At 47.4% G+C, this 18,082-nt stretch overlaps 1 protein-coding gene across 3 annotated transcripts in view; it reads left to right on the forward strand.

Annotated features, from left to right (window-relative positions):
- Positions 1-9,097: 9,097 nt before the first annotated feature.
- The window catches only part of CUNH1orf226 (chromosome unknown C1orf226 homolog), a 112,804-nt gene continuing 103,819 nt past the window's right edge, over positions 9,098-18,082 (forward strand). For all 3 annotated transcript variants that reach the window (XM_027767489.1, XM_027767500.1, XM_027767504.1), the window contains exon 1: positions 9,098-9,185. In XM_027767489.1, the coding sequence (XP_027623290.1) occupies positions 9,138-9,185 (48 nt within the window). In that variant the 5' untranslated portion in view covers positions 9,098-9,137. The remainder of the gene's footprint in view (positions 9,186-18,082) is intronic.

Raw genomic sequence — 18,082 nt, forward strand, 5'->3', positions numbered from 1 at the left:
TATTTCGAGAATAAGCAGTTCACCAGACAGATGGTGCGAGGAGGACAGTCTAGGCATCGGGGACAGAAAATGCAATTACGTGGAAGTATGGAGAAGAACGGCGTGTTTAACTTGCGTGTGGGGGAGTTAGTTGCAGAGACATCCTTTTGCAGGCAGAATTCACAAATGGACTTGCTGTGTTCGCTATACAGTATTTCCAGGGCTCATCATTTTTATTGTGGTTAACTTACACAACACGCAGTGAACCATTTCAGCCACTTTTCAGTGTGGCATTAAGTCTCTTCACGTTGTTGTTCAACCACCACCACCATCTCCAGATCTTTTCTATCTTGCAGAACTCAAACTCTGTCTTGTTAGACACAAACTCCCCACTGCCCCCTCCCCTCCGCTCCGGACAACCCTGCCGCGGTCTGCGTCTGAGCATTTGACACCTCTAGGTACCTTGTATAAGAGGAATCGTAAACTATCTGCCCTTTTGCATCTGACTTTATTTCACTTAGTGTAACATCTTCAAGGTTCATTCATGCTATAGCGTCTGTCAGAGTTTCCCAAAGGTTGAATGGCATTCCGTTGTGTGTCCATTCTGAATTTTGTGTGTCCATTTATCCACTGACGGAGGACACATGGGCTGCTTCCAACTATTGCTCTTGTGAATAATGTTGCTAATGTACTTGGGCATACCCTGGCTTTATATTTTACTACCTTGATTACTCAACTCTCAAATAACAAGTGCAGAAGGACTTCCTGCAAATCCTCCGTTGAGGTGCGCACAGTTCTGTTGTGCAGATGTGCTCACACTGATTAAACCAAGCCTTTAGGCAGAGTGAATACACCCAGGGCCACTGACAAGTTCCACTTTTAAATTTCCTCATTGCAGGAAGCAAAGCCACAGAGCTCCTTCTAGGAAAGTAATGAACACAGCTAGATGCCAGCAAAGGACTCCCAGAACTAAGATGTCGCAATTTGCCTTTGCAGTCTGAATCCTTTGGTCCTGGTGAAGTGGCCTGAGCATTTGACTCTTAAGTAGGTGTGGGCTCACCTCTGTGAGTGCTGGGGGGCATAGTGGGAAGGAGCTGGGCAAGGGGAATTCTATGGCTAAGAGTGAAGGGACCTTGAGGGCCAGACAGTGGCATAGAGGAGAAAGAGGTGCTCTATGGGACCAGCCGTTGGAGTAATGACTATGTCTTTGGAGATATTACTGCGGTTCAAGTCCCAGACCTGGTGACTTAAACTCATGCCGGGCGCATGTGCGTGTGTGTGCGTGCATGCCCAAAATCCCGAGAGGAGAATGGAGGAGAAGGGACTGTGGTATGGCCATTCCCCCAGGGGGTGATTTCTTGCTTTCAGTCTCTCTGTCTCTCTCTGTCTTTCTGGCGAGTGCCCATACCCTATAACAAAAACCTCTCCAAAAAATAAGTAAATAAGAAAGAGGTGCTCTGTGAGCCTGACCCCCATGGGAAGGTTCCGGGTTTGCGTCTGTAGACCTCCCTGAGTATACCAGGTGCATACGTGCCCGTGATGAGGCCTGGCTGAGGCTGAGGGTGTACTGCAATGCTGAGACTCTGTTGGGAGCGCACTCTCTGTGTCTTTCCTTTTTGCTCGTGGAAGAAGTAAATAAAAACTTTAAAAAGAAAGGGGCCTGCCTTGTAGTGCAGTGGGTAAGCACTGTGTCGAGGGAGTCAGATCGCATATGACTGACCACAGTTCAAACCCTAGCCCTGGTGGCTTGAAAAACACGTCAGGCACATGCGTGCACGTGTATGTGTGCGCATGCACCTGAAGTCCTGATGGGATGAAAAAATGGAGAAAATTGATTATGGCGATGCCCCATGGTAGAGTTCTCACTTTCTCTCTTTCTGGCAAGTGTACGTGCTCTCTGCCAATGAGATTTTTAAATTTTATATATATATATATTTATAATTTTATGTATACATATATACATGTGTATATGTGTGTGTATATGTATATATATATATATATATGAATGAAGGGACATGCTTCCTAAGAAGCAACCAAATTATCTGTAACCAAGGTAACTAAGGAACGAAGGATCCTGGTTAAAAAAAGAAAATAAAACAGAATAAAATGATTTTATAAAAAGATTAAAAGCAAGTAACTGTCAGGCCAGTCCTGTAGCACGGTGTTCCGTGCTGTGTACAGAAAGCCAGCTCTCACATGGCTGATGGTAGTTCGCGTTCTGGCCCCAGGGGCTTGAAAAACATGCCGGGCGTGTGTGCGTGTGTACCCAAATCCTGGTGGGATGGAGAAAGAGAGGAACAAGGATTGCAGCATGACCATTCCTCGTGGTTGGGGTTGGGTAGGGCGCTTTCTCTTTTTTCTCTTCCTGGCGAGTACACCTATCCTCTGGCAATTAAAAAACAATCAGATAGACTGCTGTTTGTGTTTGGGGCATGCCTGATTGCCCGGACCCTTGCCCCCGACTCTGAGAAGGTCATTGTATGGCTCTATTTCTGCTGTACAGCCTCCCTTCAGGGTGGGCAGCTCCTCATCAGCCGCCCTCCAGCCCTTTCACACTCACTGTTGCAGATCTCCTGCTTCCCCTTCTTGGAGACCAGAGATGGGGGCTGATATTAGAGTGAGGTGACTGTTCTGGGAGTCAGAGGCCAGAAAACACTGGAGAGTGGGAGATGTTCAGACACCAGGTTCTGGTTTGTCTGCAGCTCGACTCCCAGCCAGTGTTCTCCGTCTTTTTTAAAGTATATTGCATGTGAGGACAAGCAGATGGTGTAATGGCTATGTCGCTAGACTTTACCACGTAGTTGACCATGGTTCGAATGTCCTGGATCTGGCAGCTTAAAAACTCACGCCAGGCACATGTGTGTGCGTGCCCAAAATCCCAAGAGGAGAATGAAGGAGAAGGGATTGTGGCATGGCCATCCTTCCTGAGGCTGAATTTCTCCCTTTCTGTGTCTCTGTTTCTCTCTGTCTCTCCAACAAGCACACACGCCCTATAGCAAAAATCTCTCTTAAAAACAAAACAAAACAAAACAAAATCAAAGTATATTGCATATGTACGACCAAGAAACAGATCAAGAGCGTAGGAACCTCCAGTAGGGCCCCACACTGCGGTCTTCATACACTCAGCTTCAGCCCCGATCACGGATGTACTCCTGCCTGGCAGGTTCAGAGAGGTCTGTGGACACGGGCTCTGAAGCTCCCCATGTGGGTCAGCCTTGCAAAACATTATACTTGACTGCTGCACCATCATCTGGCCCCTGAACACTGTTCACATTCATGTACTCCTCGCTCCTGTGGGGCCCCCCTGCAGCCTCCTGTCCTTGGAGCTCACTGACGCAGCACAGGAAGTTCAGGGCCATTCTGCCCATACAAGGCTCTGTCTATGGTGGCCCAGACACTTGCCCTTGGTCTTTGCAGGTGGCAGTTGGTGTTCCAAGACTTGTTTTGTTTCCTGAAAGGTCAGGGCCTGGAGGACTTCATCTGTCCTTGCTGGTGGGGCTCTGGCTAGCAAAGCAAATAGATCTCATCAGCCTGGCCACACTGTCAAAAGGGCCAGGCCCAATGACAACACGCTGGGGCTGGTGTGGGCTTTGTGGAGACCCAGCCCAAGCCACAGACAGTGGCGCTGGCGGTCCTGTTTGCTCTTTGGCCCCTGGTGAAGCCTGATGGGATTCTTGTCCTGCAGAACAGATGCCTCCTCCCGAGCCGCCTGCCCCAGCCATGCTGTACCTCAGAGCTAGCCTGGGAGGAGGGAGGCCTTGTGGCTCTCTGTCCTCCTGGTCCCTCACTATCTCCATCATCTCCCAGATCTACTCTCTCCCCCCACACTGTGGCCAATGACATGGTGTCCATGGAGCGGGACCACCATAATAACAAATGGCTGAGGGGTCCTAGCTGTTTCAGTATTTTTAGACACTTGGTTTCATTCCATCTCCACCGTCTCTGACAGACGGAGAACTGCAGTTGAATTCTATTTCTTTGGTAGGAAAGGGCTTGGACATTCGAGCAGCAGGCAGGTGGAGAAGTCCCAGAGCCTGAGCAACGAGAGCCTGGAAGAGCAGCGTCGGGTAGCGTGGGCACTGGGATGGGGCCCGGAGGCCTCTTCCCGCCTCCTTTACCTCTCTTCATTTAGAAGCACTCCAGAGCATCCCGCCAGCTGTTAGGGACAGCACCTGTGTTGTCGCCGTCATTGAGATGCTGAGAGAGATCACTTGGCCCTGTTTTTCCTTCTCATCAGTGTGGCCACAGACCCCGTAAGTGCCACCTGAGGGGGTGTGCATGGGGATTGATCAGAGGCTGTTTTCTCTTAGATCATCAGAGAAGTCATGACACCTTTTTGCCTAGAAAAACAGAAAAATACATTGTCACTTTTTGACAGCCCTGGTGTTCCAAAGAGAAAGTCTAGTTGCATTTTTAAAAAATCGTACTATCTATCTTTCCTCCGTATGTGAGAGAGAGAACGGAGTTGGGGAGGGGGGAAGAGAAATATAGTACTGTCAGCAGGGTGTTGATGCCATAGTTGTCCCCCGGCCTCAGCCAGCCCCAGATCATGGGTGTACACATAGCCAGCATGTCCAGGGAAGTCTGTGGACATGAACGGAGAACCTTCCCGTGTGAATTGGCTTCACGGAACATTAGTTTTACCTCTGCACCACTGTCCGGCCACTTTAGTTGCATTTCGAGTCTATGACATGAAAGTATTAAAAGGCACAGCCTGGACCAACAGGTGGCATAGTGGTTAGGGCACTGGACTCCCCCATGGTCAACCATGATTTGAGTCCCAGATCTAGCAGCTTGAAAATCACACTGGGAGTGTGTGCACACATGCCCAAAATCCCAGGAGGAGAAGGAATTGTGGTGTGGCCTTCTCCCCTGGGGGGCAATTTCTCACTTTCCCTGTCTCTCTCCAATGAGCACATGTGCCCTATGGCAAAAACCTTAAAAAAGAAAGGCACAGCCAGGGCTTATCAAAACACTAACGGTAGGTACAGTTAAGGTCTCAGATTCATGAGCAGGGAGCTGGCTGTGTGTCTCTTGCCAGGCTAGGGTGAGGGATCTTGAGTAAATGATCACAGAGAGAGGAAAACCAAGAGGAAGGTGGACCAAGCAAGAGAGAGAGATGACCCGCTACAAGGTTCTGCTGAAAATGCAGGCGTTTAAAGGTCCGGCTTAGCAGGCAATGTATTCTCTAAACCCAGGACTGGGGAGGACGACATAGTGCCTTGAAGGGGCAGGCACTGGATAGTTCTCCTTTGCTTTTATTCCTAGAAACAGAAAGAAAGAAAGAAAGAAGTCTGCAGAGCATGTGAAGGTGACTTGCTGGAAGAGACCAATGATACAGTTTGCAGACTGACCTATCAGACAGGCTTTGTCCTCCTCTGGGTGTCTCTGGGACTCTAATGTCTTAACGTCCACCTGAGTCCAGCCACCTGTAGCCTCTGCACTCTTTGGCTGGAAGGAGCAGCCCTGATTTAGTGGCTTGTTTAGAGGGTGGTGCCGCCGGAGGGCTGTGTTTATGGAAGCCCAAGGAGTGGAGGTGAATGCAGGTGTGGTCAGGAAATGTCGCTGGGCCGCCCCTCCCAGTGGGCACAAGGCCAGGGTCAGCTGACTAGCCGATTCCCACTCCGGTTCTCCCATCCTGAGGTCATTTCAGTCCACCTGAAGCACGGCAGACCAGTGTCGTGGTCCAGCACACAGTGCCGCTTGGAGCCATGTCCCCAAGCTCCTGCCAGTCAGACCAACTCCCGCCTCCGCTGGCTCACGGCTGCCGACCTGGAGAGGAATGTGCAATGTGGCCGAGGTCCTGTCCCAAGCCAGGCTCCGGCACAAAGAGCTCTTCTGCTCCCCATCCTGGCAGAGGCACCTCTGGTTCCTTCACTCTTAAATATTGCTTTACTTAAGTGTGGGGGCTTTCCTATGACTGGGCCCCCCCCAAAGTTTTTTTTTTCTTTAAGTTTATTTTTTTCATGACAGAGAGACAGAGACAGAAACAAAAACAGATAGGGATTCCCATTGTCTTGTCACACTGCATCTCACCCTCAGCCTTCTGGCTAGCCAGGATCCCAAACATGTGTGCACTTGGTATGTTCAAGTCAGCCGAGGAACCAAACCCTGAGCCTTCTCATGTGACTCTGTATCCAGCACAGCACCCCACCACTGTGGGTGGGCCTTTCCTCTCTGAGTAATCGGCTCTCGGTTCCTGGGCTGAAGCAGCGTTTTCTTCCACTTGTCCTGGGTGCTTGCTGCTCGGGTTTGCTCTTCTTCCAGGCTCCCTCGATACCAAGGAGACCTGTCAACAGGGCTGAGTGATTGGAGGTGAGGGAAGTGACCACCGATTGGGAATGACTTGGGTTTTGTCAACTAGAAACTCAAATCAGTGATGATCCACAGCCGGACAGCAGAATGAGCCTTCACCTCCATTGGCAAGGCCGTGCATCTGCCTGTAGGAAGCTGACGCTGACAGCCACGGGGCACGGGTGCAAACTCTGTGCAATAGCATAAAAGGTCACCGAGATGTGGTGGAAGGCGTAGACTTGACCGTGTACGGAGCCCTAAGTCAGAATGTTAGAAAGCACGGCAGTGGGTCCTGGATTTCCTGTGAGGTTTTCAGTCAGCTATGTTTTCATCTCGTTAGGATGAATTGTGTTTATTCCTACCAGCATACAACCTGTAAGGTAACTGGGTTTCAGATATGCAGTCAAGGAGCCTGGGTGCCTGTTCCCGGGGAGGTCATGGGTTAGGAGAAGATCTTCAGTATAAAAGGCCCCTCTGGGGGGTGACATAGCAGTAAACATGATGCTATGCAAGGCAGTTCCACGTGGGGAGGCTTCCAGCGCAAGTCTAGAGACCTCCTGAGAATGCGGGGCACATGTGCATGGCCGTGATTCAGAACTGGCTGAAGCTGGGGTTGAATTGTGGTGCAGGTACCCTGTTAGGGGTTCTGCTCTTCTGTCTTTTTCCTCTCTCAATCATGGAAGAAATAAGTAAATAAACTTAAAAAAAAAAAATAAAGGTCTCAGGAAAGATGGGTTGTAGGTTGGTTCTAGGTCCTGTGTTAACTGGTTTTTAATCTCTAGTCCAGATGTTCTACTAGAGAGCTCAGCTCCTCAGGTAAATGTCCTGGCTGGTGATAATCACACGACAAAACATGAAAACGGTTTTGAAAAAAAATGGAGAAGTGCTCAGAATGAAATTCACTGAGGAAAATTTAGAATTATGGAAAGTTTATGGAAAGTGCATATTAAGAAAATCATGCATGGATTGTCAAAAATGTGTTTGTTTCTTGACTCCGTTGGTGCCTTTATTCTGCTCACACCAAAGCACAGTGCTACATAGATCCCTTGAGTTTCCTCTGGTTCCAAACTTAAGCTTCTTCATTCAAGTAGGACTCCAGGCAGCCTAGAGTCTGGAGGATGGAGGGGAGGGCAGAGACAGATACACAGTAAGAGGTAACATGAACTTGGAGAGTTGAAAATGGACTCATACTTTAATTCCATTTTCCATGAACTTTTTGTTATTTTGTTTAGTTAATTGCCAAAGGGTGCATATCCTCTCTCTCTCTCTCTCTCGCACTCCAATGGAGTATGGTCATGCCACAATTCCTTTTCCATTACTCCATTCTATTTGGATTTTATGCATGTATGTACATGCATACAGTGTGTTTTCCAAGCCACCTGGGCTGGGGTTTGAACCATGTGAGATCTGCCTCCTTTAACAACTAGGCTTTATGAAGTTGGCCCTCCTTGAACTTTTTTTTTTTTTTGAGAGTTTTTTTGCTATAGGTTGTGTGTGCTCACCAGAGAGATGGAGAGACACAGAGAGACAAAAAGCGAGAAATCACCCCCAGGGGAGATGGCTACACCACAATCCCTTCTCCTCTACTCTCCTCCTGGAATTCTGGGCATACATGCACACACTCCCAGTGTGTTTCAAGTCACTGGGTCCCGGACTTAACCGTGGTCAGCCACATGAGTGTCCAGTGCTTTAACCACCTGCTAGCCTACCCCTGAACTTTTTGAAGTCCCCTCGTATGCCATGAATTATGAATATCCATGTAAGCATAAGAAATGGCTATGAATGAGCAAATGTAACAGAAAGGTCTGGGGTTGAGGATGAGGCCCACATCTATCAACAATATAGGGCTGTGGTTTGAGCAACTTTGTTCAGCATTGCAAATATGAGTTTAAGAAATATGGGTCATGGTCTGACCCATAGCATAATGGGTAAGTGCTTGTATCTACCATATAAGATGCTGTGCATCCAGAGTTGGATCTGACTGCAGTTCAAATCCCAGTCCTGGTAGCTTGAAAAGCACACCAGGCACATGTGCATATGTGTCCAAACTCCTGATGGGGTGGAGAAATGGAGGACGAAGGATTGCAACATGACCATGCCCCAGTTGGGGGTTCTCTCTCTCTTTCTTTCTTTTTGGTGAGTGCATGCAACCTCTGACAATAAAAGAAGAAAAAAAATAGAGTGGTACTTCAGTTCCCTTCCTTATAAGTATTGCTGGTCGGATCTTTGCTAAAGTACTCTCTGGCCTCCAAATCTTCAGGCTAATCAGGCCACACATAGACAGATACAGGGATTTGAGAATTGCACTTGGGGAGAATAACGTAGAATTGCTCATGTCTTTGACTGTGTAGAAAACCCTTCTGCCAAGACTGGTATCACCTCTTCTTCATCTTCACTGAGGCTGGGATGAACTCACAGCAGGGTTTGGTTAGACACAAAGAATACTTGCCTAACAGTGGAAGTTGTCAGATGGTAGAATGAGTTACTAAGGGAAGGTTCTGATATTTTGATGAGATTTTCAAAGTAAGTTGTGCTTTTGTCTCATTCAGATAGACTAGGTCCAGTCCTGTGGTCCTAACTAGTGGCTGAGTGGTGAAACTGATGGTCATTCAGAGTCCCTGTTCTCACCCTGAGATTGCCTGAGCCCCTGCCTACAGGCTGTCACCTGTTTTCCCATCCCTGGGGCGTTCCCTATCCCCAGGAATGGCCCTAGCCCTTACACCTGTCCGTAATCCTCTTCCCAGGCCAGAGGTTTCAGGGGCTGTGCAGATGCACTGATCTAATTGGCTTGCATATCTCTGTCTTCTTCTCTCTTGCAGTATGAGTTTAAAGCCAAGAACATCAAGAAGAAGAAAGTGAGCATTATGGTTTCAGTGGATGGAGTGAAAGTTATTCTGAAGAAGAAGAAAAAGGTAAGTGGCTCTGGTCAAGTGAGGAGTGGAGAAATAGGCCTGAGGTCCCTGTACCTTGTAGGTCCCTCTCTGGACAGAACTTTTCTGACCAGAACCAGCATAGGCTGTGGTGGAGCAGAGTACACGGTGGGGCCAGTGGCCTTGCCAGCAGATGGGCTCATTCAGTCCTACTGTCCTGTAGATGACCCCAGTCACCTGTATTTCCCATTTGTATGCCCTTGGAACCCTGATTTTGGGAAATACTTCCAGTGTAAGTGATGGTAACTGGGTTCAGTGGGTGTAGAGAGAGGGGATGAGAGGAGGCCTCCTGAGCAACTGACCCATCTCAGGCACCCTTGGGCACCTTTGTGTCTTTATGTTATGGCGAATCCTGTTTTAGACCATATTTCAGTAGTCCCTCAAGACCCAGCCACTGCTGTGATTCAGTGTGAGGAAGGGCAGGTAGTGGCCAGGGTGGAAGGAAGAGGAGAGACATGTTGACCCATTCAGTGACAGTTCTCTGAACACACGAGAGGACTTCAACAAGTTCACACAGAAATGGGATTCAAGTGTGAGTTTGTTTCGGTGCACAAACATTTTGAAATTTATTTATAGTTTTTTTTTTTCACAATATGCACTTTCCACCAACTCTTTGAAGACCCCTTCCATTGCGTATTGTATAAACACTTGCCTGTCTTATGTTAGTTTTATGTGTTGTAGTAGTAGCGACCTCTTAGAAAGGTTAGATGTGTACAAGGGTGTCAGGGGGAGTGTGTGTCTTCAAGAAGAGATGGAAAAGAGCTTGGCTGGTTGAGGATATGTGAGGAGAGTCTTTTAAGTCTTTTTCTGTTTCTTGACTTCACCAGTGCCTTTGTTTTTGTGTATAACACTTTTACTTTGCATGTACTGATGGAAGCACCATAGCAAGTGCTGCATGGGCCTCTTGAGTTTTCTCTGGTTCCAAAACTAAGTTGTTCTTAAATCATATGCGACTCCAGGGAGAACTTGAGTCTGGGGCTTGAGGGAAAGCATGGGTAGGATAAAGGGGAGGGCAAAGACAGATACACAGAAGGAGGCAGCAAAAACTTGAGTTGAATTGTTGAGCCAGATCTTAAAGAGTAGTTGACTTGTCAATCCAAGGAGTTAAATCTTCCCTGTAACATCCTCACAAAATATTTTTCAGTGTACAATTGTATATCTCTAGTGATGGGACGCTGATTGCTTCCCAGAGTAGCTCATTTTAGCTCTGGATAGTTGCAAAGGTCTCCCATACAGTAAACCTAAATTTGTTCTTTCTTGCTCCCTAAATATTTTTAGACATGGTCCTAGAAAGTGTTTTCTAGCCATGAGGTTGGAAGTACATAGGAAAAATATAGAACATGATATGCTGTTTATGAAGAACCAACTTCTTCTAAATTCAAAAATGTAGGGAATTTGTAGCATCTTTGACTTTATAAACCTCCATTGTGGGAACCATGGTCTTTACCTTGTTTTTACCCTGGGGATGTCTTTTCTGACTTCCCTCCTCCCCTCATGTTTTTTTCACACAGTAGATAGCTGTGGGACAATCTTTAGAGTTCCTCAGTGAAGAGTTTCTGAAGCAAATTAATGCCCATCAAGTGTGAGGGCCTCTGTTAGAAAAATTATGGATGACAGCAATGTGACTTCGAGTGAGAAATACCCTAGGAGAGAAAAATGAACCAATATTACTGCTTTGGTTTAGACAACGATTTATCTCCCAAAGGCCCATGTTCTAGAAGCTTGGTCCCCAGTGTAATGGCTTTGGGAGGTGGTGAGGCCTGTAAGAGGCAGGGCCTAATAGGAGGTCACCACCCAGCTGGGTTGGGGCATGGGGAGAACAAACAGAAGAAGTGGGAATTCTGTCTCCCCTTTCTTTGCCAGTGTTTATCTTCTCTGCTTCTGTTCTTTTTAAATCACTCCGTCTCAGGTATTTCTGTTTGGTAACACCACAGCAGATTAAGATAGCTACCCAAGCTCCCGATTCAGGAAGCAGGCTGACTCCGCCCCTGGCCTTTGTCACACATGTCAGCTTGCCTTACTTAGCCCTTCTTGTCAGGGGAGCTGGTGGCTCAGTGCCCTCCTGTACCGACTGATAATGTAACTGCCATCTGCGGACACTTCCACACCTAATGTCAGTCACCCACCATCGGCCTTCGCAGGCATTTCCTTGGTCAGGGTTCACGGTACCCAGACACCGGGAAACGAGCCATGTACAGTTCCCTCACTGGACTGTCCTCTCTCTTGCTTGGGGATGAGCTGTCAGCCTTCCAGAGTCAGAAATGCAGACTCATCTGTTTCAGCGTGATGAACCTTGGGATGCTAACTCACCCTGACAAAGAAGAAGCTGATGTGTTATGTAAACTAGCCAAGAGCGTTTTTTTTTTTTTTTTGAATTATTTATATTATTTATTATTGTTATTTTTAAAGTCTGCTATAGGGCATGTGTTCTCACAAAAGAGAGAGAGAGAGAGAGACTGAGAGAAAATTAGAAAGCAAGCCACCAGGTCCAGGACTCAAACGGTGGTCGACCATGTGGGAGTCCAGTGCCTTAACCACCCCACCTGCCAGTCCTAAGGATTTCTTAGATACATATATATTCCTTTATTCATGGTAGTGTGTGTAAATGTAAGAGGGAGAGAGAAAGAGAAAAAGAGAGAGGGAGAGAAACACCCTCCATAGTGCCTGCTAACACCGCCATTTTCTTCTTTCAGTCCTCCAACTCATTAGATGTTGCTTCAGGCCAGCAGGGCTGGGTATTCAAACCACAACTGCCACGTGAGACCCAACGTCCATGAGCAGTGCCCTGCTGCTGTGCCATGGACCTGACCTCTAAGAGTTCCTTAATTCACTCTGAAACATAAAAGAGCCCCCTGGATCAGACGCTCACACCAACCCAAGAAACACATTTTCTTCCTTACATTTTTTTCTTAAAGTTTCTTTCTTCCTTCTATAAGCAAGAAAGATAGAAAAAAGAGGGAGAGAGGGAGAGAGAGAGAAAGACAGATGGACATCATGGACACATCCATGCTCAGTGACTCAAAGAGGTCTTCAGCCTTGGACTGAGAACCTCTCCATGTTTCCATGTGGGTCAGCCTTGTAGAACATCACATTTTGCCACTGTGTCTGACCCCTCTCTCTCTCTCTTTCGGATGTTTCTTTCTTTCATAAGCGAGAGGAACAGAATAAGGAGACACAAAAAGAGACAAAGAGACAGACACCCTCAGCGGGGTCCTCACACTGCAGCCTATCCTCAGCCTCAGCCAGCTCTGAATCATGGGCACGCACATGCCTGGCGTGTTCAGAATGGTGAGTCAAACCCAGGCCTTTCCCAGGGGGGTCAGCCTTGCAACTACATTATTGCTGCGCCACCATCCAGCACCCCACTTTCTTTTTCCTACTAGAAGCAGGTGTGGTGAGAAGGCGAATGGTGAGAAGGTTGCTGGCGGAGCACAGGTGATAGCCAGTCAGCTGACTGTATGACAGGGCACTTCCTGGCCTCAGGCTCTGCAGTGAACCGGTAATCTTATAACTTACAATCATTCGCCTTCTCACCACACCTGCTTCTAGTAGGAACAAAAATAGCGGGGTACTGGATGGTGGCACAGCACTAATGCACTTGCCAGGCTGACCACCCCCCTTGCCCTGGGGCAGGTCTGGGTTTGTGTTGTAACGCCATTCTGAGATGCTGCTCCTGGCGTCTGTTCCAGCTTCTTCCTGGGCTTGCTTCTGAGCCTGTCCTCGTTCTGTACTCCTGTAGGCTCACTCCCAGAATCCCCCAGCACCCCAGGCACATGCTCTTCAGGTTGGCATCATCACTTTCTACCAGGTCGCCTTTCAAGGCCTCCTTCTGGGGCCATTCTGTTCCTTTTGGATATTGTGTGTGTGTGTGTGTGTGTGTGTATTGTGTGTGTGTGTGTGTGTGTGTGTATTGTGTGTGTGTGTGTGTGTGTGTGTGCTTTAGAGGTTTTTGCCTTAGGGCGCATGCGCTTGCTGGAGAGAGAGACAGAGATGGAGACAGAGAAGGAAAGTAAGAACTCACCCCCAGTGGGGATGGTCACACCACAATCTCTTCTCCTCCATTCTTCTCCTGGGGTTTTGGCGTGCCCGCACATGCGCCTGGCGTGTTTTCAAGCCACTGGGTCTGGGACTCGGTCTACAGCTGGCCATGTGGGAGTCCAGCGATGTAAATGCCACGCCATCTGCTGAGCCCCCTTTTGGATGTCTTAATATACCTCCAATGTTGCCTTCCCAGTTTTGCCTGCAGGGACAATCTCGTTTCCCATCTTGTCCTCTCCCTCATGCATCGTGCACCCTATACCCCATGTGATAAGGCTCCATTCTCCATGAGAGAAAACAGAGCTTAGGTCACACACGTGGGGCAGCAGCGTGCCACGGTGTCACCTGGGAGAGAAGCACGTGGAAGCCAAGCTGTGACTCACTTTGAAACACTGTCCTGCGTAATTCCCAGTGGGTTCACCTTCCCATTGGCCCAGAGAAGTGACCCAGCAGGTCTTTCCTAGATCCAGTTCTTCTGCTACCAGGCTTGGGAAGCGGAGGCTCCATCTTGTTTCCTCCACCCACGCGCGGTGTCCGTTTCAGGGCCGTGGGCTACGATTCGGATAATGCCTCTAATCACGGTGCTCATTTTACACCGCCTGTGACGGATGAGTGCACATTGACAGCAATCAGCCTCTTTGTCATCCCGTTCCCATGTGACCGTCCTCTGCTATCTGAGCATGCTGACAGCTTTCCCAGCACACTCACACACGTGCATGCACACTTTCTCTCTGTTTATAGAGCAGGGGCGGGTGGGCAGGAGGTGCGGGTGTCACACAAGTCACAGTATAGATGCAGTTTCCTCTGCAGAGACAGAACAGTGGGCAGATCTCACTGATGGTCATCATGGTCAGGTTAATGCCTGGAGCTCAGAGCAGGCAGCTATAAGTTACCAGTCATGTCTTTTTTTAAAGGTTTTGCCATAAGGCGCTTGTGCTCACCAGAGGGGCACAGAGAAAGATAGTGAGAGACAGTGAGATGGAAAGTGAGAAATCACCTCCTGGGGGGTTGGCCATGCCTCAATCCCTTTTCCTCCATTCTTGTCCTGGGATTTTGGGCATGCATGTACACATGCCCAGAGTGAGTTTCAAGTTTCCAGGTCTGGGACTTGAACAACGGTCAGTGTGGGAGTCCAGTGCCTTAACCGCTACAGCACCTACTGGCTCCATGTCTTCTACCCAGCCATCAGGCAGTGGAACCAGGGACAGTCTGGGCTTCTCGACTCCTTGTTGGTGCCTGTGCTGGGCTAGCTGGTAGAGGTGTTGAAGAGTCCTCTCCTTCCACAAGCAGCACACCAGCTTTCACTTGGTCAGTATGGCACGCTGGAAGGAGCTGAGACGAGAAGACATGGAGTCTAGTCCTGTTCTCCCCTTCCTGGCTGTGCGGCTCCCAGCAAGTTGTTCTACCCCTCTGAGCTTCAGCTAGAAATGAAAAGTTGATTAAGTGATCACTTTAACTTTTCCAGCTGAATTACCCCATGCCAGCTGTGGGCCTCATCTAGGGGGCTTCTGAATATATAGGTTATCTGTGTGAACTTGGGTCTTTGGGAGCCCACGGGATTACAGAGAAAGCAGACCCCAGAGGCTGAGCAGGTGATTGTGTTTTTGTCTCTCAATCCTGGAGAGTGGGATGGAACCCTCTGAGCTCAAACACCCTCTGAAGCAGCCTCCACCCCTCCTCTCTCTCCTCAGCTTATCCACAGTTGGTGAATGTGGTGTGCTTCCTTGCTGAGGAGGGGGGCATTTGGCAAGGAGTCTCTGACCTCCTGTGAACGTTTTTTAAAGTTTTGTGTTTCTTCTGTGAGCAAGAGAGACAGGCACCCCTAGCAGGGACTTGACATTGGGATGTGCCATCAGCCTCAGCCCTGGGACTATGGGCACGCATGTTCCTGGCGTAGTCAAGGTCTCTGGGCATGAGCCTAGTACCTGACTCGTGAGTCAGTCTTGCAGAGCATCACATTGTACCATTGTGCTACGGTCTGACCCCTTTTCTTTGGTGAACTTTCTTGTTGCTGTTGCCATAGGGCATGTGCACTTGCCAGAATGAGAGAGAGACAATGAGAGGGAAAGTAAGGAATCACCCCTCACCCCCAGCGGGACAGCCATACTGTAATCCCTTCTTCTCCGTTCTTCCCCCGAGATCTCGGGTACACATGCACATGTGCCTGGCGTGAGTTTCAAGCCACCAGGTCCCAGACTTGAGCTGCAGTCAGCCATGTGGGAGTCCAGCTTCATAACTACCGTGTCACTTGCTGGTCCCCCTTCAGTGAACTTTTTAAGATCAGGGAATATATTTGTAAGCCCATCTATCAACTGGATACCTGGCACAGGTAGAATGATTCCAGTAATTGTGGATGAATGAACATTATTTGCATATGATAGTGTCATTAAATCAGAAAGAAGTAAGTAGCCATTGGATCAAATGATGTCTAGTTTACTACTTTGGGCTATCATATGCTCTTCCCTCTCTCTGTTAACCTAATTGTTTTTTTTTTTTTTAAATGAGGATGTGAACCTTTCCAAACATAGAGCAGCTTCAGTAGAAATTGCTGTTTTTTGTTTGTTTTTTAATTGCCAGAGTGTGCATGCACTTACCAGAGAGAGACAAGAGAGAAAGAGAGAAAGCAACCCCAGTGGGTCATGGTCACGCCACAATTCTTTCTCTTTCAGTTCCTGTCAGGATTCTAGGCACAGGCACACTCATGCACCCATAGTGTGTTTTAAAGCTGCCAAGGCCAGGATTCGAACTACAGTGGGCTACTTGGGATCCAGCTCCCAATTCACAGTGCTTAACCCCTGTGCAATGGGGCCAGCCCCAGATTGCTCATTTTAATTATGAGTAGGACTTGCTCAGGTGTTGCTGATCTTCAGGTGTGTTGTATGAGGACTTTTTAAAAAATTCATGAACAATGGAGTTCAAGTATGGATTTATTTTGCTCTCTCAAAAATGAAAACGATGCATGATTTTTCATAATATGCATTTCCATGAACTTTTTGAAGACCTCTCATACTCGTGGAGGCAGTAGCCAAATTTATTATAATTATCTCTCATTGAAATGTAAAAAAAAAAAATGCATCTTTTTGGTTGAATTAACAAGTATCTAAAAATGCTGTCATCTTGAACAGATGCCAGCAGATAATGAATCTCAAATACCTTATGAATCTCAGATTGCACGTGTGATATGAACCCAGTTACTAAGATAATTAGCTTTATTTTGATGTCTTTCAATCAGTACATTTTCTTCAACTCCCAATGAGGCCCTGGCAATTATCTTTCCTATGCATGTAATAATGATTATTTATTATACTACTGGAATAGCACTATAAGACTATTTGCTAGGAGGTGGAATCCTGAAAAAGAAAGATTAGTCTTGCACTTATCCAAGAGATTTTTTCTTAAAGGACCTAATGGGCCTCAGTTTCATGACTTCTCTTGTAAATCAGTTTGTTGGGATCCCCTGAGCAACATTCTAGAAATTCTGTCATCCTCATTAACCAATATGTATTATGTGGCTACTGTGTTCAAGGAACTTGCAGGATACATAGGTATATTAGATAGGGACCCCTCCAGGGACCAGCAGATGGCATAATGGTTATGTTGTTGAACTCCCACATAGCCAACTGAGGTTCGAGTCCCTGAGCCGGTAGTTTAAAACTCATGATGGGCATATGTGTGTGTGTGTGTGCCCAAAATCCTGAGAGGAGAATGGAGGAGAAGGGATTACGGCATGACCATACCCCCTGGGCGGTGATTTCTCGCTCTCTATCTCTTTGTCTCTCTCTGTCTGTCTGGCGAGTGCACGTGCCCTATAGCAAAAACCTCTCTTTCAAAACAATACTGAAAACAAAACAAAAAAAGATATGGGCCCTTCCAGCAAAAGTAACTATTTTTAATGGTGCTGTGTGCATATACAGGTCCTTTGTGTGTGTGTTTTTTTTGCATGCAGAAAAAGAGAGGGAGAGAGTAGCGCCCTCTGTAGAGTATTGTCACATTGTGCTCTCCTTTCTCCATGCCGCCAGCTCCTCAGGGTCCTAGAGATTTTCATACCTAGGATATTTTCAAGCTGACCTAGGGATCCAAACCTGTGGTCAGCCATGTGGCTTCCACATTTGCAGAGCACTTGTGTTACTGCTGCACCCCAGAGACGGGGCCAATTACAAAACTGCATTATAGTTCTCTCTTTCTTCCACCAATAGTGAGCCTCGAGGGGAGGGAACCATGTCTTCTTTCAAATCCCATTTCATCTGTTTGGGAAAGCGGAAGATGAGAGGGAGCAAGCTGATGGAAGAAGTTACACATTAAGGTTGTAATGAGAACGTCCAGAAATAGTAGCTAACACTGATACTGAGCACCTATTGTTTTACAGGCCTTTCGGATGCATTATATACTTACTAAATCCTCACACTGGCCCACGAGATTGATATCATTCTGATGCTCATTTTGCAAAAGATTGAGCAATTTTGTTGAAGATTCCAAATCCTACTAGTGGTGAAGTTCAAACCAGAGTTTTCTTGCTCAGATCCCAGGATGGTTCTTTCTGCTACCATATAAGAGGTCTTCAGAAAGATCATGTAACATGTGTATATTTTTAAAAGAATTGTTAATTTTATTTAATTCCATTTGTTATTATTTTTCAATTTGATCAGAGACCGAGAGAGAGAAAGGGAAAGCGAGAAAGCAAGCGGCCAGGTCCAGGACTCGAACCATGGCTGGCCATGTGGGAATCCAGCGCCTTTAACCATCATGCCACCTGCTGGTCCCGTAAAATGTGTATTTTGAAAAAACTATGTGTATATTTCAATTTTTTTTTTTTTTTGTACCAAGGTAAAGTCGTACTTAAT

The sequence above is a fragment of the Tupaia chinensis genome, unplaced genomic scaffold, assembly GCF_000334495.1.
Source record: "Tupaia chinensis unplaced genomic scaffold, TupChi_1.0 Scaffold000070_1, whole genome shotgun sequence".
Taxonomy (NCBI): domain Eukaryota; kingdom Metazoa; phylum Chordata; class Mammalia; order Scandentia; family Tupaiidae; genus Tupaia; species Tupaia belangeri.